This window comes from Lipophrys pholis, assembly GCF_963383615.2.
Source record: "Lipophrys pholis genome assembly, chromosome: 11".
NCBI lineage: Eukaryota > Metazoa > Chordata > Actinopteri > Blenniiformes > Blenniidae > Lipophrys > Lipophrys pholis.
In genome coordinates, this window is record NC_137631.1 from 25,044,942 (window position 1) to 25,071,970 (window position 27,029).

A 27,029-nucleotide genomic window follows, 5' to 3' on the forward strand; every position below is an offset into this window, starting at 1 on the left:
CAGAAATCTCATTACATTTTAGGTAAAGAACTTTAACTTTAGTGAGAATTGGAGTAGACAAGTGGTGTCAAACATAAGGACCAAAACCAGCTTGCAAGTGGCCAATTGTAAAATTGTCAAAAAAAACTGCTTTTTTAACTGACAGGTAGCGGACACAACACTGAGACCCAGGCTGAACTTTCAGTGATGCTGCCATGCAAGATCGGTGCTGCATTGGTGCTATGGAACTAGCCTAAAAGTCATGCTGTCATGGTGCTTTTCTAAAAACATGTGTAATGCAACTGCTATAGGAGCCGTTTTCTGCATATTTCACTGTATTTTGCACCAGGAAGTGTAATTAAAATTGGCTTTATGTTGAGACTGTTGTCATTTTTAGTAGTGAATATTTGGTTTACTGAAAATATGGAGGTTTCCATCACATATACTCTGTGCCACAACAAATACAAAACGTTAGTTTAAATGCAAAGGTCATTATGGCACTACTGTATTTCAACAGTCCGGCCCACTCAAGCTGATATTTGGCTGCATGTGGCCCCTGATGTATTTGACATGTCGAGTAAATCTTCAGGAATAAAATCTGCATCAATTCTATATTTTTGAAAAAGTATGAACAAACAACCAGGAATAAATGTGTGCTTACATACAAGACCTTGTCCTTTATTACTGAGGGGAAATCAGTCTGATTGAATCCTTGGGGATTAATGTGGCTGTACAGACAGAATTGTTCCACATAGAAAAATTGTTGTATTCCATGTAAAGACATGTTTTAAGGTTAAAGTGTAGGATTATGCCGAGTTAAGTGCAAATCCACACGTTGTGAATATACGTTGTTATATATTTTGTCCTGCAAGGTGTGTGTGTGTGTGTGTGTGTGTGTGTGTGTGTGTGTGTGTGTGTGTGTGTGTGTGTGTGTGTGTGTGTGTGTGTGTGTGTGTGTGTGTGTGTGTGTGTGTGTGTGTGTGTGTGTGTGTGTGTGTGTGTGTGTGTGTGTGTGTGTGTGTGTGTGTGTGTGTGTGTGTGTGTGTGTGTGCGCGCGCATGTGAAAGTTGTCACTTATGTTGTAACAAGCTAAATCTCTTAACACCGCCATATTTCAGCAAAATCCCTTTCCTTACAAGGACTAAAGCCAAGTTCCCATGACATAAATTATGTCATTCAACTCGCCTCGGTGTGTGCATAAACAGATTTACTGTCTGTCCGGCGGAATTGTTGTGAGTGTATCTCATCACACTCGAGACACACAGATTGAGGGGCTGAGGCTGTATCAAGGATTGCCTCCTATTTCAGCTCAGCTGCACAGGGCGCGATTTCCATTTTTCTTCCCATTATCAAATAAAGTGCACCCTGCTGTTAGAGCTGACATGAGGGAGAAAAACACATTAATAGAAAAAGGGCAACTTTTTAAGCAGCTGTCTGAAGTGTAGCAGTTTGAAATGTTGTCTTTCATGCATCTCGCTTCCACAATTGCTCTAATTTTAGACCTAAAATCGACAGTGGGAAATAGAATCGAATCGAATAGAATAGAATAGAATACAATTACTTTATCTCAGAGGGAAATTCTCTGGAGCTCTTTGAGCGCCACACAGAATAGAACACAGAACAAATAGAAGTTAAAATTAAATATCATTAAAACAAAATTTATAAAAGTAATATTAAATATTAATATATACAGTGCTAAGCAGTGACCAGTATAAGCCTAGAAAGAATGAAAATAACAGGAAAACATAACAAACACTATTTGAAGGGGAATCCACTGGCCTTCTGTTTGATACCCTTGCATTGGAGATTTACCAGACACATCCGACCGGTAGGAGGCCCCGAGTTGGAAATGATCTCTCTGGTTTGGTCTTGGAGCGACTCGGGTTTCCCCCAGAAGAGCTGGAGGAAGTTATTTTGAACGGAGATGTTCGGCTTCCTGTTCTCTCGAGACGAAGCAGGAACAAAGATGGATGCATGATCTTATCGTCCAAGCTCATTTGAAGTTCTCAACCTTGCCTTTTACCGTTTTGTCCAGGAACCACCGTGATGACGATGACGGCGCTCGACGCAGACGACCCTCTGACAGACAACGCGGCACTGCGCTACAACATTGTCAAACAGTCTCCTGACAAACCTTCACCCAACATGTTCTACATTGACGCGGAAAGAGGCGACATTGTCACCGTCATCTCCCCAATGCTGCTTGACAGAGAGGTGGGTGAGCTTGGCAAGACGTCTCTATGCGCCTGTGAGGCGAATACCGGCTCTCTGAAGTGAGTGTGTGTTTTCGCTGGACAGGATGTTGTCACATATCTCACACTTGTCAGTGGCATTTCCAAAATGAAGCTTCTGTGTCTTCTCCCTCAAAATGTGTCACTATTGCTGCCAGAGAGCTGACTGAGGAAAGCGTGAACGTGAAGATGTATGTGTGCGTGGGCAGTATATGCATCCTGCGTGAGTGTGTGTGTGTGTGTGAGAGAGGGAGTGCGGTTGCGTGCCAACGAGCAGACGCTAGATGAGCATCTTTCCATTCCTCCCGTCCCACCAGAGCGAGACAACGGGATGATTGCTTTTCCAGCAGGGTGACGAATGCCAGAACATCGATTGGGTTCGCCGCTGGAAGAGGAATATTAGCTGTTGTCAGACACTTAGCGAATAGTTTAATTGAGGTGATACACGCACATCCGCCAGCTCTGGTGGTGTCCAACAAGCCCGGTTGAAAAACCTTCCATCCGGAACTGCTGGAACCATGGCGGCTAACTGGCCTGATGAGCCAATCCACCAGCTACAGTAAACTATTTATTGCGGGCGTAATTGATAAAAGTCCGATAAAATGAGAAGCAATCAATGGAGCGAGCACTGGGGGCTATACCAAGCTATTTGAGCGTCTTTTCTTCTATGTGAAGAGCTGATAGTTGCTTTATCATCTTCCTTTTCTTCTTCTTCTTCTTTGATTTTATATCTTGTTTTTTTGTTTTTTTTGCTTGATTTTCATCTAGTTCTTGTTGTTCTTCTGTTTGACAACAACTGTCAGCCTGTTTTTTCCCCCGATGAATCTTAGTATAGTTCTTCATCTTCTTGGACTTCTTATGCTTATCCTTGTCTTCTTCCCCTCCTTTTTTTTTATCAAATATATGGGAAGTTTTGTTTACTCTGTAGAATTAATCTCTGAAAAGAACAGCTTTTGCATTTAAGTGCTTTCAAGATTGTAACATAAAGAAAACTCTATTAATCCCACTGTGAAATTATTTCATTTTACCCAATAAGTTCGTTTTACATCTGTAGAATCTGAGGTCCAAAGCACAAACACCATTTTTGTTTTCCTCCCCATCGAATTGCTTTAATGAAGAAGAGAAGTGGAATCAAATTCCTATTTATTTTTACTACCAAGCAGCTAAACAGCCCTGACTAATCCATGCATGTGATATGCTGACTTATGTGGTGTTAATATAAATGCAGAATAGGCCACCTACAAGCACTATGAGCCTGAAGCGCTGTTCATCATTATCTTCATGTTGTATCTGCATGCATCTATCCCCTCATCCCCACACCTCCATCATTTATAAATGAGCCTGGCTTTTAGTACATGCATCGTTTTAGTAGGAGTCTGGCTGTGGATACCAGTAAAAATGTCTTTTCAAAAAAAAAAAAGCCCAATGGAGGTACAGCGGGCATTCGTTTTAAACTACTCTCGCAGCTTTAAACAAGATGGGTGAACACAGCCACTTAAGTGCCCTCTCATAAATAAGATTCGAACATCGCGCCCACTGTATCCATACAGGACACAGTTCTTTAAGGCACAACACATCCAGCCTATGTGTGCAATGTGAAGTGTTTGACAGGAAAACAGACAGGAAAAACACAAAGCAAGGGAGGAAAGGATAACTTCTGTTCTCCAGATTCCACAGACATGATTTAGACGGGCCTCTGAGTGTATTTAGATACACTCCTTACCTGCCCCGGGGAAACAGAAAGCAATCCGGAGAAAATTGGAAAATCAATTTTGTCACATCGAAATCAGTTTGATTTTCCTGTTAGTGCTTTCTCTGAGGCATAAAATCCAGTCTTGATATGCACATTTATTCCACCACTGTTTGTGCCCCCACTCCGATTTAATATCATTCTGACACACGACATTGTTCGATCAATGGCAGGTAGTAATTTTTGACAGCTAATATTGCTGAAGGGTGAGGCCATTTTCATCCTTTTGAAAAGATAAAGGAGTGCGTCTGTCTTTCGCTCGGTGGAAATTTCTCTTAATCAATCTACTCAGGCAAACATCTCAACCTGTTGCGAGAGCTGGAAATTTGTCCTTTTGAGCTTGAGGCTTTGCAATGTGTGCATCTACCTTATGCAAGTACTTATTCATGCCGGAATCTTAAACCATTTAACTTAACCATTTTTTTTTTTTTGCAGGTGTCAGTGAATGTTAATTTGAAGCAGAAAAGTCAATATCGAGAGGCAAAGGGTTTCCAGTCTTTAACTTATTGTTTATGATGAGATTTGACAGGGAATAAATTTGACTGGTAATGAGAAAGAGGACATGAGGGGTTGAAAGCGCTCGCCAATATTAATAAGCGCGGTCCACCCTCCTGGCCTCCGTGAGAGAAAGAGTACGGCAGCCTGACAGAAGCAGTACGCAAGGTGTTAGGTTATCTCTCTGAAATATGTAGATGGTTTATATTTCTATCCTGTTGCATGATTAGGCGCGAGTATTTGCATGTTACAATCTATGAATAGGTGATGGAATCCTCTTGAGACACAGTCACGAGAACAAAAACAGTAATATTGGTTTCATCAACTCACAAGGTTCCACGAGCAAAGAAGGAAGTGAACATTAAATTAAATTAATGTAGGATAAAAATTATAAATGTAGCTGGTATGACGGTTTACATCCACACACAGAAACTTGCTATATATCTTTTACCCGTCAAGAAAATGTATTGCCTTTTAGATGAGGGGTGTCAAACATAATCAGATTAACATATAACGTTCGCATTCTGACTCTGTCTACTCTTAGTATATGTCAGTGAAGTTAACATGGCTATATTTGAGGGAATACATCAATTGTGCAGACACAACAACAACAAAAATAAATAAATAAATCAAACCTTTAGAGATGTTAGATGGACAGGCTTAATGCTGAGCACATCCTCGAGCATCCCGCCAAAAAAAAAAAAAAAAAGTTCCAATATCTCAGGCTGGCTGATTTATCAATCTAACCTTCGTTTCCCCGGTCAACTGTGCTTCCATGCACCACCTCCGATTGTCACATCGTGGCTGCAGTTTATCCTTTTTAGAGGCCTGTGAATTGGAGCAATGGAGATTGGAATCAGAAAAGAAGTGAGGAGAGCGGAGAAGGAGGAGGGTGGCACAAAAGACGAGTAGGAGGAGGAGGAGGAGGTCAGCGCTGAAATCTCCTTTTGTCTTCAAACTAAGGGCTTCTCCGAATTCCAACAGGCCTATGCTTTTGATTCATTTGGTTTTCTTCTGTATGTACAGCTGCGTGTAACAAGCGCGGATCCTTGCATGAATACATGTAGATACAAAGCTCGCTGTTATTTTCTTTCTTATTCATGGCGTCCTTTGAGACATGCCATGTTCAGTTTGTGACGTTCAAACAGAGTACTACGCAAAGGAAGTTTACTCTGATGCAGGTAGAAGGAAAATGTCTTCTGAATGGTAATGTTATATAATAAATAAGACTAATGAAACACACTGATAATGTTATTGACTTGAACCACAGAATACATTTGAACTAACAGTATAGCAGTGATAGAATGATCACTTTATCTTGGCATGCACTCTCTTGGCACACACACACACACACACACACACACACACACACACACACACACACACACACACACACACACACACACACACACACACACACACACACACACACACACACACACACCAATCATTGTAATCTATTTTAGTCTATCGGGTGTCCGTATGCTGGCAGGCTGTAACCAGAGAGGACAGACTGCTAATGGCAGTGTGACTTTCTGACTCCCTAATGCTCTCTGGCCAATCTGGGAGCTGTCACTGCTCAGGATAGCCAATCGATGGAGTCGACCGACCCCTCCGTCCCCCTCCGTGTTCTACAAAGGTGAATTACACGGGGATAAAGTGGATGCGTTTGTGTGCCTTGTGTGTGTGCGTGCGTGCGTGCGTTTTTGTTTGTGGTGGAACTGTGATGTGTACCTTTAAATAGCTGCATCTGACAGAAAAAAAATGCAAGTATTAACAACTAAAGTACAAGAGAAAAGGACTTCATGATCACTGTTGGGATGAAAAAACAAACAAAGCGAAAGTCAAAGAAAAATAATTATACTTCACTTTGAGAATGCTGAGTGGTCTGCAGCCTTTGTAAATAAATAAGATGCCTCTGTTGACATAATGAGGAACAAGCTTCATTGAGGCTCACGCATCGTCTGCTGGCAAATTGTCTTTGATTGTGTTTTGTGTGTATAAAAGACTTGGTTTCCAGTTGCCTGCACTTTAAACGTATTTACTTTACATTATCCGCTCTGCGATGGTACAAATCTGGAATGACGGGATAATGGATGTACACAATTAGCCACGATCAACAGTTTTGTATGAACTGGTGGCTGCAAGTAAAGTGACCTGCTGTTTGTTTGGTGTGACCTTGGCGGCACGCTTCCTGACAGCGCCTGGCTGATAAGGAAGCTTATCCTGTCTAATGGCTTATTTGGCTCAGCGGCCAGGGTGGCAACATGTGTGCTCTGTGATGAATGACAACTGGAACTTTGGCAGCTTACACTCTTTGGGAAAAACCCGCATTCATTTTCTGCCTTTTTGTTGTCGGGATCCCTGCATTCCCCACAAACCAAAGCTCATTTTTCTTTCCACTATGCCTGTTCATCACATTGTTTCTTTGCTTATTTTTATTTTGTGTGTGTTTTTTTCTGACTCTGTCTCCCTGCCTCGCTCCCTTTTTTTTTTTTTTTCTTCTTCTTTTTTTTTCATTATTATTATTATTTCTGTCAGCCTCTCCTCCCGTTCTCTGTCAACACTTCACTGTGGACATCCAATTACTCGCAGGTCATAGCATAGTGATTCCATTCAGAACAGCACCATTCAGCAGGGGCCTCAAACGGCCATTCAAATTACTTCCTCGACTGCTTTCAGAGTTGCCGCTCTGCAAAATGTTGTTTTCAAACATTTCTGGGGCCACCACCTAATCTGATCCCACAAACATAATTGAATGTCAGTCGTAACATAAAGATGCGTTCCTCTCTTCAATTAGCATCTCGTTTCCTCGTGTCACAGCAACGAGACAAAGCAGACAGAGAAATATTTACTCCTCCCAGGTAGAGGCCGAAGAGTTATTATATTATGTCATTTATATGCAAATAATACAGCGCGGGGAACACGGTGATAAGATTTCATTACAGCAGATTTGATGTACACTTCAGTTTATAAACTCCCTTTCATTCCCCCTATTATGATCTGGAGATTGGAAGGGTGTGAGTAGATGAGGTGGGTGGAGAGAGACACAAGGCCAGTCTGGACAAAGTGTAGGTCTTCAAGCTGGATAACTAGAAGGCATAGAGACACCTGTCAGTGTGAAGAGGCTCAGTTCCTGCCTGGACCTGAGATCAAAAAGTTCTGGTTGAGGATCGTTGGAGAAATAAGAATTGCAAACATCTTTTTTCTTGAAAACGTTGTACCGTAAATGCAGCCGAAGACACAGAAGATCCTGAGAAAATCGATAACTATCGTTATCTCTTTACAATTTGATCTGAAATACTTCCAAAGGCATTTTAAAGCAGCACATTTGGAGTAGTTTTTCTTCCATTTGTTGAATTTGGCCGGACGTAGTACGAGAAAGTCATTATATGGAAAGCATTGGTCATTTCTTTCACCCTGTCTGATATGTTGAATTTATTCATGTTTATTCTTGCAGTGAACAGTATATTCAGTGTACGTCTGTGGCATGTGGCTGGATGGGCTGTGCTGTGCTTTCATGTTAGATGGTACAACCATTGAGTGTCAGAATATGTGTCAAAATGTTCTCAATGGTGGGCGAATCACTTCCAAAAGAGTGAGTGAGTCAGTGTGAATGAATACAGTATGTGAATGCTAAACCATTACAGTGTAAAGTTGTAGTTTTACCACATGTCCAATGTTCATTTTGATGATTGTAGATTGTTACATGCGACTACAGTGCAAGTTGTAATGACTTGTTGTGTTGACGACAGTAAGTAATAGAATAGACGATCATCAGTGTGTGCTACAATGAGAAGACCAGTACTTCTATATTAATAGTGCACTTTTCTTTCAAATATGTGCTTGTCAATTTTTTTTGGTTTGTTTTTTTACATTTTCAAACTGAAGCCTCAATAAAACTGATGTCACCTGATAGAGTACAATTATGTGGCTCCACCAAATAATATAAGGCAGACAAACAGTATTGAAAGTGAAATATGGTTATGAATGGGATAGTAAATTTAAATAAAAACAATCTCACAATCAATATCCACATATACTTGTATTTGTGATTCATCCTAATATCCTCGAAATAAACTTCAGTTTTGTTGTTTTTTTCCAGAATTTTTTATGTTAATTTTGAAATATGTTTGTGTTATTGGATTTAAGAGTGCATTTGTTCCTGGAATGCCCAGTTGGATTAAATACCAACATGTTCTTGCAGATTGTGGCTTTCACCTTACTGGCAGCCATGGGAGAAGAAAGTGACAGGAAATATTAATCATGTCCTCCTGTCGGCCTGTCACCGGTTCCGTGGCATGGGAGCCGTGGATGAATCTATGCAGCCGAGTGGAAACAAACTGGTTACAGCAGTCACGTTGTTGTATGAACTGGACAGATGTGTAGAGAATTGCTAGATTAAAAGTAAAAAAAAAAAAAAAAAAAAAAGTTCTTTCTGAGAAGTTCCATGCTGTTATCAGTGCCGTTGTTTAGGTTTCGGGCAAGTGAGCTGTGGGAAACAAAAATGGACAAAATGTACAAAGCAAATAGAATAGAATAGAAATACAGTTACACTAAGCCTGTTTGAACACATCAGCTTTGAAATCTTTAAGTTTCAGTTTTTATTGGCATGCATAACTAACACACTGGAAAACAAGCTGCGTTCACAATTGTCTTCTTTATCCGTCCAGAGGCCCTTTTCTGTTTAATAGTGTCTGTTTCCATAATGGTGGATCAGGTGGCACCTCTTTCTCAGACTCGTCACAGGAAATGTGTTAGAAATTGCAAATGCATTCCCATCACCCGAAACTGTAAAATTCTTCAACACTGATGATCAAATGCTGATTTTTAGCAGCGCCTTCTAAGCTTTTCTAAATGCTGTTATAAATAAGTAAGTTCCCATAAATTGCATTTGAAGTGTATGAACCTTGGGCAAAGAGGAATTTGCGGCTTACTTTCATGGAAACAACACATCTTTTGCATTTGAAGATTTATAATAAAAAGTTTAACACATTCATTTCACTCTATTGAACAGTGTGCAGAGGCTCAGGTCAGTGAGAAGGTTTAGCAAGGAGCGATGATGTCGGGAAAAGGATGCAGCGGATGGAGGGGATGAAGGTCAGTGAGGGAGGACATGCTGGCCATTGTTGGACTTAGGATTCAGGAGACCGAGGGTGTAGGAAGATTATCTTATGTGGCAGCCCACTAATAGTAAAAGGCTGGAAGAAGATGGTCAGGAAACACTCCTTGATTTGATCCAGTTTGTTCTTTTATAAAGGAAGGCTGGGTTTTTTACCACACAAATTGATACTCTTGCTCACGATTAACTTGCTGATCCGGTGAAAGAAAGTGACTTTTGTTCCTTGTGGATGGAGGTACTGTATATTATGTGTGTGTGTGCATGTATGTGTGCGCGTGCCTATATCTGTGTTGCTGACCTTCAATATCTCCAATTAATTCCGATGGGAGATATATTTATAATGGAAATCACCCAGAGGACTCAAATGTTTCAAATAATGAATCATGCACATGAGTGTGACTTATTGCTAACCCGCATTTAGATGATTGCAATATGAAAAATAACAGATGAATGCAAATTACAGTTCAGACGTTTGAGGATGTTTTGACAGTGACATTTCCAACAGCAAATAACAAGTTCAGGTTTGATTGTTAAACAGAAGGTTTTGTGAAATCAGCTCATTAATGGAACTTCACAGCTTTCAATCCGTGTGTTTTATTTGCATACACTTAGTGTGAATGGCTGAACAAAGGAGACCTATTTTGGTAGACAACACCAAAACAGCCCATGTATCACTTACCGCTCCCCCGTTCACAGATGATGGCTTTAGCCCCGAAAGGGAAGTCCAGAAAAGAAAGTAAAACACTTGAGTACATTACCGAGAGATTCCATTATAAAGACTGTTACTGCAGTGTCTCCTTATGTGATGGCCGGTAGCCAGAGCTCTGGCAGCCGTAATCAATACAGTGTAGCTGGTGTGAACCCAACCACCTCACACTCTCTTGTTCTTCCCTGAAATGAACAAGGTGGACACCATTCACGGGCATTGATGAAATGCAGCACCCCTCCTTTCCCCCTTCATCTCAGTCCCTCCTTCTTCTCTCTTCCTTCTCTCCCTCCTCTATCATGCCTCTGTCCAGTTGCATTAGTGAGGAAATGAGATTCCTCCTAATTAATTAGATCTCTGAGTGCTAAAGATGAAGATTACACCCCAATGAAGGTTAGAGGTGTCAATCACAGTTTTTTTTTTGAGGGGGGGGGCTGAGCATTCCTCGAGATAAATTGAGCCCCAAGGGCATTGTGGGTAAAAGTGCACGTTGTAAGTCTTTTTTTTTTTTTTTTTTCTCTTTCCTTTTTCTCCCTCCCCTCTTTAATTGAGTCTCACCGACAGTAGTCAATGAAAATCTGGGACTACAGAACAACAAGATGGAGCATTATACTCACGAGAAGAGCAGACATGAGAGGCATAGTTTGAACAAGGAAAGAAATAGAAATAAGGGTGATGGAGTGAGAAATCGGATCGTTAGGAAAGGAGAACATGGTGAAAACACAAGTGGATAAAACTGAGCCAAGGTGGAGATAAAATGCATTATATTACATGAAAATGAGTGGGATTTCTGTGGAATCTTGATTTTACAATAGCGCGCTTAGTAGAACATCTACGGTTTCAGTCATTGTACAATCTCCACACATCTATTTAATAAATACTACGTTATTTTGTTTACTGGATGGTTAAATGTACACCGCTATCATTTATAATTAGAAATATAAATATTATTTCTGTTTTTCTATTTCTTTAGTGACAAATTATTGAATTTCAAGGTAAAAGAAAATGATCATCTATTTTGTTCATGCATTAGAGGAGAGCAATGAGTTTACACTTTGTGCATCCAGTAACCTGCTTGGCATCACGGAGTGCTGTAATGACTCTTCAAATATCCATTATTTATGTCCATGTGGCATGGTGGCAGAGGAACTGCAACAACACAATCTGTTCAAATTATAAAACATTAGAGGACGGCAAATTACTGCCAGAAAACACACTTACAAGTCACATCATAATTGTAAATGTGCAACAAGTGGGTTCAAATGCATTAGTTTATAGATTCTGGAGCATTATTAAAGTCTGTGTGAAGGCTTGTCTGTCAGTTTCTAAACATGCACGCGTAACCTGGTTGGTTTCATCAGGGACTGTGCAGTGGTGAGCTCTCACCTCACAGCAGGAAATTCACTGGTTCGAGTCCAGGCTTTGTGGCTTTTCTGTGTGGTTTGCACTGTGCCCTATGTAGTAGAGTAGGTTGACTTCAAGTCGTTTGTATCTGTGCCACTCTGCATTTGCACATTGTCATTTGGGATCAGCCCCATACCATTTCTACTTTAAATTACCCAAAGAAAGATCTGGAAATGTACTGGTTTTTACTCCATAACAGGAACTAATATTGAGTCTATATTGATGATTCAAATCCTTCCTTGTAAATCATTTTAAATTAATGGAATATAAGGGCAGTCATTTCCTCTCTCACACATTCAAACATCCACTCTACCAACAGCTTGTAAATGAAAAGCTCAAATATTGGCTCATTTAAATTATTATGCATGCAGAAGGAAACCACAAGACCTTTTTAAAATTCAAAAGTAATCTATGGGAGTGGAGAGTTGTGACTTTTCCCATGTCCTAAGGAGGTATTGAAAGGGCAGCGGAGAGGAGGGAGGAAAGGACAGTAGGGTGTAGGACCTGAGAGGAGTGACAAGGAGAGTGAGGCATGCAGGTGGAGGGAGGAATAATTAGGGTGAGACAACTGCTTGCCGCTTGGAGGGAAATGTCCGTGGTAAGTGGAAGTGAGGGCTTCAGTAATGTCAGGGAGGTCCTGGTGACACTGCACTGTCATTATACTGAGCGAGAGAATCGGCCCTCTTACCCCCCTCTTCATGCCTCCTCCTTTATCTCCCTCTCTTGCTCTCTCTGCTCTTATACTTTCTCATCCGGTTGCCTCATCAGCTTTGTACCTTCGCTTCTTTCTTCTTCTTTTCACCCCTTATTTTCACATTCTCATTGACCTGATAACGAATATTAGTCAACAGCTCTTACTCTCCAGTGTACCTACTTTCTCTAACAATAACACTTCAGGCAGGAATTAATTTTACCCTGTCGCCATGAGAAAGTACAATAGTTGGAAAAAAGAATGTTGCTGTGAAACAACTTTCTTTTATTTAGTTATTATTATTATTATTATTATTATTGTTGTTGTTGTTCCCCTTTCGCTGCCGTTTCCTGGGTCCAGGGTCGTGCGGCTCCCAGGGTGTTCTCTTTGAGTGTTGAAGGTTGCTGACCCCTGGTATAGGAGTACGATTCTCGCTTTGGGACAAACCCAAATTTTGGCTGCACAGTGGTTAGCGCTATGGCTACTGATGAAGAAATGCCCCCAATGGGATTAATACAGTATGATGAAAATAAATAGCAATGAGGTAACTATCTCTTAAGGCAGCACGGCCAATATCTCACCTCGGGTCTCAGAGTTTTGCTACTGTTAAAAAAATTGTTGAAACATCAATGGTTTCTTCAGAATGTCTGCAAATTCCGTTGTGGTTTTTCAGGACAGATTGGAGCCTTTTGTGGGCCTGATTTGCTCCGTGGGTCACTTATTTGACACTTCTGTTATAGATCCCTGGATTTCCACTTTCTGTCCTGTAGCATAAGCCATATATCAGCTGTTTGAAGCTCAGATTTGATGGTTTTATCACCGTGAGAGGGGAAATGAGGAGAGGAAGTTGGCATTAGCATAAATTGTGGCATATGTGCTGCAGTCATGTGGTAATTCTCCTTGCAGAGCAGTGGGATTCTGTAGATTGTCCTTCCACTTTTCAATTAATATAGATTCATCTATTTGTCATTTGTTTCCAGCCAGTGTTGGACTGAACACACTCACTGCTGTTTACTCTCCCTCCCTACCCCGAGCTTCACAACAACAAATCTCCTTGGACACAAATGCAAAAGAAAAGAAAAAAAGGCTTGGATTTTTTTTTCTTTCTGTCTCTTACATGTTTTCTTCTTTTCAGAAAAATCCCACAGGAAGCTGCAGATGACTGGGAAATAAAACCACAATAATAGTTTGCAGCAGCATAAACGGATGACTAAAGAAAATCAATATTGACTGTTTCAGGATTTTTTTGCTTGTTTGTTTGTTTTTGTAGTGCATGAAAGTGCCTGAATAATATGTCTTTCCACCTGTTGTCATATAGATGTGGCTATTACATGAAAGTTGCATGGATTAGGGGAAGTTAAATTTGCTTTGCCTACTGAATCCACATAGACTAGGGCTGTCAAACATAAGGCCCGTGGACCTAGATGCTCCAATCTAGCCCACCAAACCTCCCAGAAAATTGTAAAAATTTCAAAGAAAACAGTGATTTTCAAATAATTTTCTTAAGAGTAATGGACACAACACACCACTGAGACCAGAGCTGACATGTCAGGCATGCTGCCATTAAATCCACCTTATTGATCAAACTAGCCTTGACACCATGTTGTCAGGGTGAATTTGGAAAAGCATACATAAGCAACAGCTTTGGGGGAAGTTTTTAGGACATTTAACTGTATTTTGCAGTAGAAGGTTTCATTAAAACTAGTTTTATGTTGAGATTCTGTGAAATTATTGACATTTTCATCATGTATACTCTGTGCCACAACAAACGGAAACTTTAAAGTTTACATTTAAAGGTTATTGGGGCACTATTTTACCAGTCCAGCCGACGTCTGTGGCCCCTGAACTGAAATGTGTTTAACACTCCCGCCACAGACTATATGGGTGATACTGATGAGCATCTATATGGGTTCCTCGCACAGGAAAATAAACTGATATTAAACTTTTAAACTAGTTTTGATGTCTCATTTTTAAAACCGTATATCAGACCATCATATAGCAATACTTTCATGTAATCAAAGTTTATACTCGGTGAATTGAAGTTAGTGTTTGGGAATGCAGGATACACCCTGGACACATCGCCGGTCCTTCGCAGAGCTGACACAGGACAAGACACACAAACCAATTCGCACGTCACAACATTTGGCAAATGTTCAACTACCAATTATTTTCCCATCGTACCCGTGTCCGCAGGCAGAACAAATCAAACTGTTCATAAACCATTTGAATGTTTGCTTTATTTAAAAAATTTTAATTTAAATTTTTTTTTCTCTTTTTCCTTTATTTTCTTTTTTTTTTTCTTTTTTTCCATTTCTTTTTTGTTTTAATGTTTGCTTTATGACTGCATAAAGTAATCAACCCACTCTACATAAAAGATAGTCAACAAAGACATGAATGCAATATTGTCTGCCAATTAAGAAATATTGCCATCCTCAGTTTTAAACCCTATCTATTGATATGCTACAGTTTCCCAGTGAGATTATTATAAAATATTTACACTCTGGCCTCACATGGAGATGTTCAAAATACTGAATATAATAACATCTGTTCAAAAGGCAAATGAGACCAAAGACACACGCAGAGTAAAAGAAAGTCTCCTCGGTCTGTGAAAGCTGGAGATACAGTCGTCCATGTCTCTGTAGTGCCACACAGAAGCCACGCTGCGAGACAGTCACCACAGAAACAACCTCAGAAGTTTGTTCAGTGGGATAGAGTCAATATTTGATGCTTATAAAAAAAAAAGAAATTCAAACTCTGAGATGGAGGTTTGTGTGGAAGCCGTGGCCCAGCGGTCAGGTCGTGGCTCTGGGTACAGGCAGTGTCCTGGATGAGCGAACGTGTGCCCGATAAAGCCCATGGCCCCTGGGCAGCAAAGATAAGAGCAGCACCCTGGCTGGGGAAAAATGCAATGCAAGTCACTCACAAACTCCCTGTTTACAAATTCATCATCAGTCCACAGACACGGAGAGTCCGACGCACACGTCAAATGACCTGCGGCCACCTTTTCTTTTCCCGCTGAGCTCATTCGAAAACCGATCCGCTGCTCGATCACTGACTACAACTTAAATTCCAGGAGGAAAGAAGGTGAAGTAATTCTCTGTGGAGGGTCAAACTTAAACTATGACAGACACACAGCCTAAACATGGTCCAGGACAATGATCGCACAGTCATAGAGGAGCAGATCAACTCATTTTTCTGCGTACTGCTACACGCAATGCGTTTAAACTTTTTGTTTCTCATACAAATGGCTCTAAATATTGTCAAAACAACTTTGAATCAAAAAAATGTCTTCAGTGTTCACAGATAATTGTTAATAATTTACAACATCACAGAAGACCTTGCATATCAGTGACCCTGTTTCCATGAGAACTATAGATGCTCACATTTAGACATTAGAATCATTGCAGAAGCTGTAGTTTGACTGCCAGGACACAAGCTGCTGGTGCGCTCTGATAGTTAATGATGCATCTTATTGGAGAAGGACCTTTGTATTCCAAAGAATAAGCAGCACAAGCATTACTTTGCTTATTATCTACTTGCACATGTGCAGAAGAAATATTGACTGTAATCATAGCACACGTGCAAGTACAACACAATTCAGTTCCAATTAAGTTTTTTGAAAGATGGATAAGAATACTTGTATGAAGGTCTGATTTGGGGGGTTTTGGATTCGGTTTGTGCAGTTTTGGCTCCTGGTGTTACCTCAATAAGGGTCATTCTTGTCACACTGACCGCTCTAAGACAGTGAAGAAACATCTCTTTGCTATTTTTCCCCAATATCATGTACAACCTGATGGTCTTCCACTTTCAGCTTATTTTTTCTCCCTCCTTGTCTTCCTGTCTCCCGTGCTGTCACTTTTTCTTCCCGCACTGTGTTCAGCACCAGGGATTCAATGCACTTACTGATGGTTATGTTGACGAACATGTTTTTGAAACCAATTGCATGTGTTGACAGGTAGAGCTCTCACCATCAGGTTAAAAGCAGCGAAGGGGGGGCGTCTGAGGGTCCACATTTATGAGTGACAAGTTGCCCTTGTCTTTCATTTCATACTTATAACACCAGCTCTGGGATTTGTCCCGGTGCCCTGGAGGACCATTCCTGTTTCTTGCAATGGACACGTACACAACTCTCTCGGGCCCCGTTTACACAACACGTTGTTCATGCATGTCATTGCAGAGTAGTTTTGCATTCACATGGCCACTTTCTAAAAACAATGTCAATTTACATAGAAACAGCAGGAAGGCTGAAGGCTTTCCCTGTAGAGCCACTAGTGGGTGCTGTTTGTTTTTTTGTAATGAAACCACATACACCTGCACACAGAGATCAATACGCTACAAACATTAGCAATGGCGAATACGTGGACATTCGTATGGACAGACCACCAATTTGCATTGCTATTCCAGTTGACTCTGCACTATGAAACTACCAAGTCCCAGGAGAATATGGACTGGGAGTCATGACACTATGGAGGCCGCCAGTGTTGTTATTGTCCATGTACTCCTGCATGCGCAGAAGAACTATTTACTACAGCTGTGGTGCACATGGGCAGTAACAGTGATTCAAAAGAGACGTGTAGTTCCCCCTTGGACAACGTTTTCGAAAAGTTGCGTTTTCAGTGGGTCCCAGCACAGTTGTCATATAAACAGAGACCCAAATCACAACGAAAGTTTTTAGTTTGAATTCATTGTCGTGTAAACGGGGCCTGATTCTTGGCCTTAACTGCTTGTTCAGATGTGATCATAACTGGAAGTGGCACATCGCAAACATTTGGTATTAAAACTCAGTGTATTGTGCTCCTCTTTGTGTAAGGTTGTATTGTATCCACATTTAGCAGCGTGTGAATGACCTTGACGAGACGTCGCAGTCTGTCACGTCGTAGGACGGAATGAGACTTTTCTAACAAATCTTCTTAGTTTCATATTTTACTCATAGAACAAATGGCACTTGATATTTTTTAGTTGATTGTGTTACTTTGGAAGTAAATCTACCGGTGAGAAAACATTCTTATAAGATTGGAGACTGGAGAAAAGATGACGGCACTTAGAAGAAATATTTGAGTCGTATGAGTGATCCACAACTCACTGAATCCATGCTAAATGAGTAGGCCAGTCCAACCTGAATCAAGAATGAGAAATGCACCGATTAGCCATAACATTATGACCACAGACGTGTGACGTGAAAAGCAGGAAAGTAAAGTTGACTCACTGATGAATGTGTCCCGTGGAGGTTGAATACCACAATTTACAGTACTTTAAGTTGGTCCTTTATACCATAGTCCACCTTTAGATGATGTCCATGAGATCAAGCAGCAAAATAAGTGGTCGATACAATATTAAACATGCAGTCTTTCATGTAAGGGAAATTTGTGTAGATTAATTCTGCAAGCTGCACAAATTCACTTATCTGTATACATGCTTTCCTCAACGAGCATAAGAAAGGTAGTGTAATCTGGCCTGTGAGGCCAATTTAGCAACGGACGTTTTGAGTAGTGTCATGAACAAAATCACTTGAACTCATGAAAGAAATAAACTTACATTTCCGGTGAAGTATCAAATGGCAAAAAGATAAGCGCAGTTTTATAGCTGTATTTGTAAAGACCAGCGGATTGAGGTTTTGTGCCGAAGCAAAATAAATTTGCATCTGTTAGAAATTATACTCATGACAACAAAAGGTATAATTTTAGGAATGACTTAAAATCAAAAGCATTTTGTCTTTTCACGATGTGGGTGAATTTAAATGGGTTCTTGAGCTCTGCATTGAATAGATTAGATTACCTACGTGTGTTTCACTCATTTTCTGTACAATGTGATCAGCATATGAGGCGGCTGTTAAACTCACTGAAATTGTGAATTTCCAATGAAAACTAGGCCACAGAAAAGAAAAGAAAAGAAAAAGAAGGTTTTCTGAGTAGGCATGATGTACCATCCTCCCTGGGAAATGACATACATACAATGCAGCTCTGAGATTTTTTTTTTTTTTTATAATTCAAGTAGGGCTGTCCATTAAGGGAGAAGTCACCCTGTGAAGAAAGAGACGCGTGGTATTATGTGTTTCAGCCTGCTTCACAATGCCGTAAAGGTAGGGTAGAGAAAAACAAGACTATGAATGTTTGTACAAGGATGAAGTCTTTATACCGAGTTGAATATGTGACAATAACAGGTATTCCTAACCATTTTAATGTGACTTTTGCCAATGTATGTAGTGCTGTAAGTATGGAGAAAGAACAACGTGTGACAAAGACAGATCTCTGCAAAGAGAAGCAAACGCCAATGCAAAACCTGGCCAATCATATTGTTACACGGTTCTGAGATAGCGAGTGCGTGTGCTTGAAAACACTGGGTCTTCAATGATCAAACATGGCAGTTAAAGTTTGGTGTCAAGGATTATGGAGATTTGAACAGATCCTATTCAAAAGCTTACACACTCTTTGGGGATGAAGCGCTGCCCAATTTGACTTTGACATAAATCCCTCAAAGAGAGAGAGATGGAAAAAAAACAAAAAAACTAACTGCAACAGTTTGTAGTTGAACTATATAGTGTGAGCAGCTGTTGTGCAAGTAACTGTCATTCAGCATTGAGGTGTCAACCAGCTTTGCAAGCAGTCATCAGAAGGCAGGTATATTGCAGACGTCCCACTTCCAAAGTCTGACAAATCCTTTGACATGGTATCAATGGTAGAAAGCCATTCTCTCACCAATGTTCTGCACTAAAGGCATTAATGCAGGTAAATAAGACAATTAACCCAGATCTACTGAAGTTTTCTTCTGTTAAAAAGAAGTAACACTCGACAGTGTTCAACTCCACGTGTGGAAATATTTCTAATTATTGGAGGGACTTAGGATAGCGTCTGACATACTCTGTCCATTTAACGCTTCAAGCACAGCACCGTGTATATCAGCACAGTTTTCGATAACCTCCCTGTTGCCTTTACCTTCAACAGTGTCAATACGTCTTGCATATCTTGCATGATTGTTATCATTCTCTAGATCGGGGGGGGTCAAACACGTTTCAGTTCATGGGTCACATGCAGCACAGTTGCATTTTTTAGCGGGCCAAACCAGTAAAATAGTACCATAATAGCCTTTGAATTAAAATGTTGAAGTTTTTTGGGTTTTTTTTGTATACGTGAGGAAAATATCTATATTTTCCAAAAACCAAACAATTACGGCTAAAAAGTCATACAATCAACAATTTGATTAAACCTTCTGGTGAAAAATACTGTGAAATGCTCCCCAAAAAAACGTTATCGTTTATCCCCACCGGGAAGCGATTTGCCGGGTAACAGAGAGAGAATTATAGTTTATTAATCATTTATATACATACCAATACAATTCCTTATTTTAAATGCACCCAATATTATTCTTGATTATTGTTTTGTTTTTTTTGTACCAAGCAATTAGGCCCGGTATTACAACGTGAATGGTCAATTCCAACCTTCAGCAGTTTGAAAAAAAAAAAATGGACAGTCCCCATTGTTTCTGATGAACCTGAACTCACAGGGATGTTATTATTTTACACTTTGCCTGCTCTGCCGGGAGACTTATTGTGCATCGTTTAGCTCTAAATGTCACCACAGTTGAGTGGAGGTTGGGGACTCAAAAGGGTATTCTTTGGCAAGTTAGTCATTTTGTCTTCACAATGGCTTGGGGCTGAACTGAGGCGGGAAGAGAAATGTCTGTACGAAAGGAAAACAACAACTCTGGAGCTTGGTTTGGCATTAATTTGCAAGCTTATTGTCGGACCAGTTCAGCATGTTGAAGCAAATAAGTTAGGTTTGGTTGCCATAATATTTTGGCTTCTTGTTTTCAGTTTTCTATGATAATGATTAAAATGGCCACATAATGTTCAGAAATGCTTTTTCAATGTGATAAAAGTATAGATGAACTGACAGACAAAATCAAAAACTGCATTTATTGCAGTCTGAGAAGTGAAAGTACCACTTTGAACAAGCTCCAAATAAACTTTTAGCTCGGTTCACGTCAGACGGTTACCACTGCTCTGATGTGATCTCAGTTTGCTGAGCCGCCTCTTTTTTCAATACTCAGACAGGAACTTTAGGGAATACAGACGTTGTTTCAGCTCATTTGCTGTTTCAACCCATCAGCGTCAGCCTGGCATCGGCCTGCTCTCTCTGGACTCTCCCCGGCAGCAGCAGCAGCCCCGCTCAGCAACCAAGGACTCCTCATTTTAGAAAAAAAGAAATATTGTGCAATTAGTCAAACAGATTTTAGTGGAACAAAAATGTTACAGATACGAGAGGACCTACCTCTAACCACATCGCAGACAGTAGATCTAGTTTCCTCTTGCCTGATTGTAATCGCGGCACTTCACTCACAGGGTTAAAATCCTGAGGGGCGAGGCTATTTTAGGGCAGTGTGATTCTGAATATTGATGAGTCAGATTGCCAGCGGTTGGAGAGAATCAATCCAGTTGAAGGATGGTAGTGTCGGCGCTGCTCTGGCTGTGGCCAAGTTGTTGTGCCGCTCCTCAGTAGGCAGACGTGAGAAGCCTTCCTAAAGACTTATCTGCCTGCATCTGTATTCCCCGCCTGGCAGCCAGCAGATGCTGATGGACCCTCAGAGTTGGGCAGATTTACATGTTGGAGAATCCCAAACAGGTGCATGTGAAATAAAGCATGGCGGGTCAACAGCTTGTTGTAGACAATGTTGTGCTTAGAGGGTGCCACTACCAAGGAAATGGACTTCCAACTTGTGCTCTCAACATCAAATTACAGCTTTAAGTGTGTTTGTCCTATAATGTTATAATTCTGGAAGCAATGCAGGGGCCATAACGTTGATTACCATCCTGCTTGGCTTTGTGAGTCAGTGTGTGGGTGTGGGTGTGTGTGTGTGTCTCCTAAAGCATTGTGCATGCTGCAAGTGAAATGTTTTATGTGTCTCTCGCAGGTGACATTGTGTGCATTCCTCACAATGCAATCCAGATTGGAGCATAGCATGCTCTTGAATGGATGCGTGTGTTGGATGAATTTGAGCAGCTCATTCAGAACAGCTCGCCTTGCGTGAATGCTGGCGACCAAATCAAACCTAATATTTGTCCCCTCTTTTTGAAACCATTAATCTTCTCATCATTCACTTGTTTCATTACCAGGATGCTTGAGCACTGCTCTCCAAGGAGTGGAGTGCCCTTCTGGGTTTTGTTTTTAATCATTTCCAAATAATTAACGAATGGGAAAATTATTGTTTAAAGCAGGAAGGTCAAACATGTTTTAGTTGAGGGGTCACATACAGCCCAATTTCATCTTGAGTGGACTGAACTGGTAGATTAGTGTCATTATTACCTTTAAATGTATTTATTAATTAATTAATTTATATATTTATTTATGTATTGTGGCACACTGTATACATGATGGAAATGTATAATTAATTTAAAAAAAAAAATCTTCTAGTGCAAAATACAGTGAAATGTCAAAAAAAACAACCTTCTCCTATACTTGTTATACTTATTTTACAAACTTGGGTCTCAGTCTTCTGTTGTGTTGTGTCTGATAGTTTTTTAGTTGTTTTTTTTTAAATCGATGTTTTCTTTGGCATTTTAAGAAGTTGCTTGGTGGTTTGGTGGGCCAAATTACAGCCTCTTGTGTTCTTTTTTCTTGACATTAATGTTTTTAATGTAGATAGTTTATTACCCCCCCCCCCCCCCCCCCCCCCTCCATGGTAAACCTCTAGATCTATATTGTGTGCAAAATTTCAAGGTTTGTTCAATTTGTCCAAATGTTGATTTTCAAGCCACCGTCTTTCTGCCGTTCGGCCCATTTGACGGCAAAAACCCACAGAGCACAATTCAACATTGACCACTTAGCTGAGATAACGACAACTTATTTCATTTATTAGCATTGCTTCTTCGGATTTCATCGACTTGTCCCATGAATTTGCATGTGTTTATGCAAGGAAGTAAAGTGGAATGACTTTTTTTTTTGTTTTTTTTTTTGCATTAGTATGCATGAGTCTCATTAAACATGCACTCATCAAGAGTCTATTTTTTTATTTTTTTTTATTTGGATTCCCTTTGCAGTAGTACAAATCACTGGTAATCAACTGTGGTGACATTTTCCAGCAATTATAAGCAAGCTGTCCCCATTTCAGAGCGGAGCTGGAGACGGATCACTCCATTTGCCCCACAGTGCCTCTGTGACAACATCCCTCCCAGGAGAGATGAGGACATTTCGTGGGAGAAAAGACGGGATGAAAAATGTTTACAGTGTGGAAAAGTTTTTTTTTTTTTTTTTTGGTTTGTTTGTATATTTTTTGTCTTTCAGAATTTCTTATAAAACGAGTTTTGCACATTTCTGCTGTTTCTCAAGGGAAACGCGTCACATTACTGTTGCAAAAATAGATGAAGGGTTCAGAAGGTGAAATTGATTTTAAAACAGTTAATTTCAACCGTTCCACAGAAACAACTGCAGAAATCAATTTGTTTATAAAGTAGGGGCCGTGGGTCACTTGAATAACCAAAGTAATGAAGCACCTTTAAGTAATTAAATTCAATGAGAGTCATTTTTGGTGTCTTATGTTTTGTGTGTGTGTGTGTATGTGTGTGTGTGTGTGCGTGTGTGTGTACACACATTTGATCGTTTCTGTCTGTGCTGCTGTTTTGTTTCACCATTGAAACTACAACAATCTGTAATGGCAGCATTTTTTAACCTTAGTTGGATTGACCATGTTGTAAAATTTCCTTTGTGGTTTTTGCTGTTTTATGAACAAGGTGTTGGATTTTTGGGATTTCACCGGCTTCTCTTCCATGTTCCTGTGTCTGACTTTGCGTCTCAATCTTCACTGCGCAGCTTGACACAATTCGATGTGGCTTCGGTCCAAAACAGACCCGAGGCGCATCTTTAGCGCGCTGTGCAGTGCCAACCCACGTATGAAACATGGTGCGCCGCGTTCGGTGAAAGCTTTGACAAAAGTCTTCCTGCAGTAAGTTTAAACGTGCACGTCAGTGTGTATGTGATGCAGGCGGACACGTTCCTGTTCAGGGGTTATTGAGGAGCGACCCAATAACCCGCGGTGAAGAGAAGACCTCAGATAATGGGGGGGAACGCAAGTTAGGAATCAATATTAAACTCATTGTTACATTTCCAAATACAGAGTATTGTGCAGTAATTTACCATTGTGTTTTATTGCCGAGTATTGTTCCTTGTATGGCACCTTGTTTAAGCCTGTATTGTATGTGTTTGACCAACAATATGCGACCAGTGAAGGGATCCATAAAAGGTTATCTTAAGTAAAGTTCTGTATTTGTTGATGTATTTACTTTAAAAAGCATCTTGAATATATCCACCTTCAAATGTCATACCATAGACTTTTATCTATTTTCATAACCTTTATGATTATAGACTTGCTGGGCGTTTCATATATTTTAGGTAATGACTGTAAAAGACACATTTTCGTTTAGGAGCCACAAACATCTTTATTTCATCTTGACTGTGCTGCACTGGTAAAACAGTGCCATAATAACCTTTAAGTTAAAAATGGCAAGTTTTTCTATGATGTGAGCAGAGTATATGTGAAAAACTAAATATATATGTATATATTTTATCACAGAAACCAAACAATCACTACCAAAAATGACTTCAATCTCAACATAAAGTAAATTTTAATGAAACCTTCTAATGCAAAACAGTGAAATGTCCAAAAACCTTCTCCTGTCGCTGTTGCATCATGACTGTTTTTACAAACTCACTCAGATTTAAAAAAAATTTTTTTAATCTTCTTGGCGGTTTGGTGGGCCAGATTGTAGTCTCTTAGGGGTGCCGGGTTTGGCCCACAGGCCTTGTGTTTGGCACCCTGTTTATTGTATTAATTACTAATCATGCAGAGGCCTTGCTGGTCCTTCCGTGCCAAGTTTTCATGTTCTCCCTGTTTACACGTAGGTTTTCTGAAGGTATTCTGGAATAAATTCCCAACACAGTGGAAAACATGCCTTTCAAGTAAATTGGTGATTATTAATTAACCGTAGAATGTTAGTGTTTCTGGTTGTCTTGTGACATTGGTGTACCGTGTTTGAAGTGTGTCATATGCACAACAGAAAACACATCAGTTTCCCTGCACAATGGAATTATTGCTCTGCTCTCCACAGAGAATGGCAACAGTAAAAAGGGATTTAAAAGAAAAGATTGGTTAAAAACTGTACAATATGAAAACAAAAACTAGTGCAAAATTAGATAAAGATAAGTGTTTATATACAAATAAGAAAATAGGAGAAGCAATAGATGCACATAATATGTCCATTTAGAATTTGCAGATATGAATTTTTGTGCACAGAAGTACTTTTCCCCCCTTGCTGAAATTCTTTTTTTTTATATATATATTCTCTCCCATTGGCAGTGGCCTACTTAGAGAGATGTGGAAAAACTAACTTTAGACAACAACCATAGTTAAGCTCTCGGTAGGCAGTCCTGCCACTGTATCTCTTTTCCCTTAATGAAAGAGCACTTTGATAAGAGGAAGACAAAAAGAAAATGTAACAGCAAGCCCCCTCGCTGCTTAGCTTGACATTAAAAGCAACCCCCCCATTGTGAAGTACACTGTGTATGGTTCCAGTGTTATAGATTATTCCTGTGGTGGTTCTGTAAGCGTTTACCAGAACGTACTCTGCGACTTCGGGTTACACGGGTGGTGAGTTTTGTTGGTAACTGCAGGTTATTATGTGCACTCAGTTTATGAACAGATGAAAAGAAGATTCCAGGCCTTTCTGTGTGTCTGTGTGGAGTTTGCATGTTTCCACTTTTCTTTTGTGGGTTTTCTTCAGCTACTAGTTTCCTTTGTTCTCTCCAAAGACATGCTTTTTTGGAGGGGGGAGGGTGGGTGGATTGTGGTTCTTATGCCTGTGATGGACTGGAAATCTGTGCCCGGGTGGATTGTGCCTCTCGGTCCCTGCAAGCCGAAGTCAGATGGAGCGGAGAGGGGATGGATTGATGAATGGCCAAGTGCAATGGTGGCATTTCTGAGTTTTTGTGCGTTCAGACAGAATTTGAGGTAATGGAGGCTCACAAGAAGACATGACCTCATGTGAAAGCACATTTCGACTTCTGCCACTCAGCAGTTCAAGTGCAATGGGAAATTCCACAGTTCACATCACAGAGGTCTCCATGAGCATATTGTGTATCGGAACGGCCGGCTCCACATTCCGCCGCTCTCACACAGATCTAACAGTGCCACATTGCGTTTGGACATGAATTTTAACACAACTTTCTCTTTTCTCTCCATTCAGCATGTTTAATTCAGCCCAAACTTCTGCTTTTTTCAGCACTTTCAACTCAGCCCTCCTCTCGGTGCTTTCATTTCATCATCCCGCTTCACTTCATGTCTTTTTCACATGCTCCTTCCCCACTTCAAAATCAGCTTCAACTAAAGTATATTTATCTGTAAAAATTATATTTCAAAGCCCTTCTGGAAATTAATCCAATGCTGTTTTTAAGATGCTTTTTTTTTTTTTTTGGAGAATAAGCAATATAATATAAAAAAATATTCCTCATCAAAACTCAACAACTCAACCTTTTTTTTCTCAATGATGAGCAGAAACTCCTGCACTAAAGTGCTGTATTGTTTAAGTAAAGCAGTTTTTTCCATGTGCAAGATCTTTTTACTGTGCATTGTATGTGACTGTCATTTGTTATCGATACATATAATGCAAGTGAATCATTATTACTGTTATTAGTTTGTCTTATTTGACAGCTCAACATGGCACATAAAAGAGCAGCTTGATATGAAGAGCAGTTAAATAAAACCCCAAGGTGTCAGTCTGTTAATATAATGCCAAATAGGCTAAATTCATGAGGTGTAACTGTTTAATCTTGGTCAGTTGTGTTAGTTTGTGAAGGACGGGTATATCACAGATCTGTTTGACATAAATTGTACTTTATCCGTCATATGTGCTATTAACATGTCAAAATATGTAGACTTTGTGATTTAATAGCTTAGAATTAAACAAACTATAGTGTATAACAACCAATATCGTCATAATGGCATACAGTGTAATACCTGCCAATAATATAGTGATTTTGACCTTTTTCAATGTAATAAAGCCAATAACTTAATAACTTGCTAATAGTGGAATAAAACATTTGATCCATCATCGTAATAACATTTTGTCAATGTTTGTTAATGGATCTTTTAAATTCGGCCAATAATGTAATTATACATACATAGGGTTGCATTAAATAGAATTACAGGCTTATTTTGCAGGCTTTGTGGAGAAAAATATGGCCAAAATGATTATTATGTCATTTGAGCATTATTACATTATTGTTTGCTAGATGGTCTTTGATGTTTTTTTCAGCTTGATACTCTAAAGTGTTTTGACACTTTGAAGGTCCCGATCTATGTGCTGGGTTGTCAGTTCAAGTAATTGGGCAAAGGCAATTTGTAATTTAAGAGATTGGCCTTGTAATGAAATAAGTAATGTCAGTTTCCAGCTTGGAGTTCCCCTTTGTAAACACCAGCATGTTGAATTTCCATTGTGCCTTTGAGACATTTTTTGTTTTTTTCCCCCAGAGATGGTCATATTCCCAAAATGCTCCATGAGCAAAGCCACCACACGGCTGTGAGAGAGCTTCTTCTCCACAGAGCCACGGCACCATGTTGAGTAATCACCAAGTGGGGAAGGAAGAACATACAAACATTGAAAGAGT

General features: G+C 40.0%; 1 protein-coding gene across 1 annotated transcript in view; it reads left to right on the forward strand.

Annotated features, from left to right (window-relative positions):
* The window catches only part of cdh13 (cadherin 13, H-cadherin (heart)), a 266,013-nt gene that overhangs the window by 131,163 nt on the left and 107,821 nt on the right, over positions 1-27,029 (forward strand). Inside the window, exon 6 of the mRNA XM_080475644.1 lies at positions 2,015-2,193. Coding sequence (XP_080331770.1) covers positions 2,015-2,193 — 179 coding nt within the window. The remainder of the gene's footprint in view (positions 1-2,014; positions 2,194-27,029) is intronic.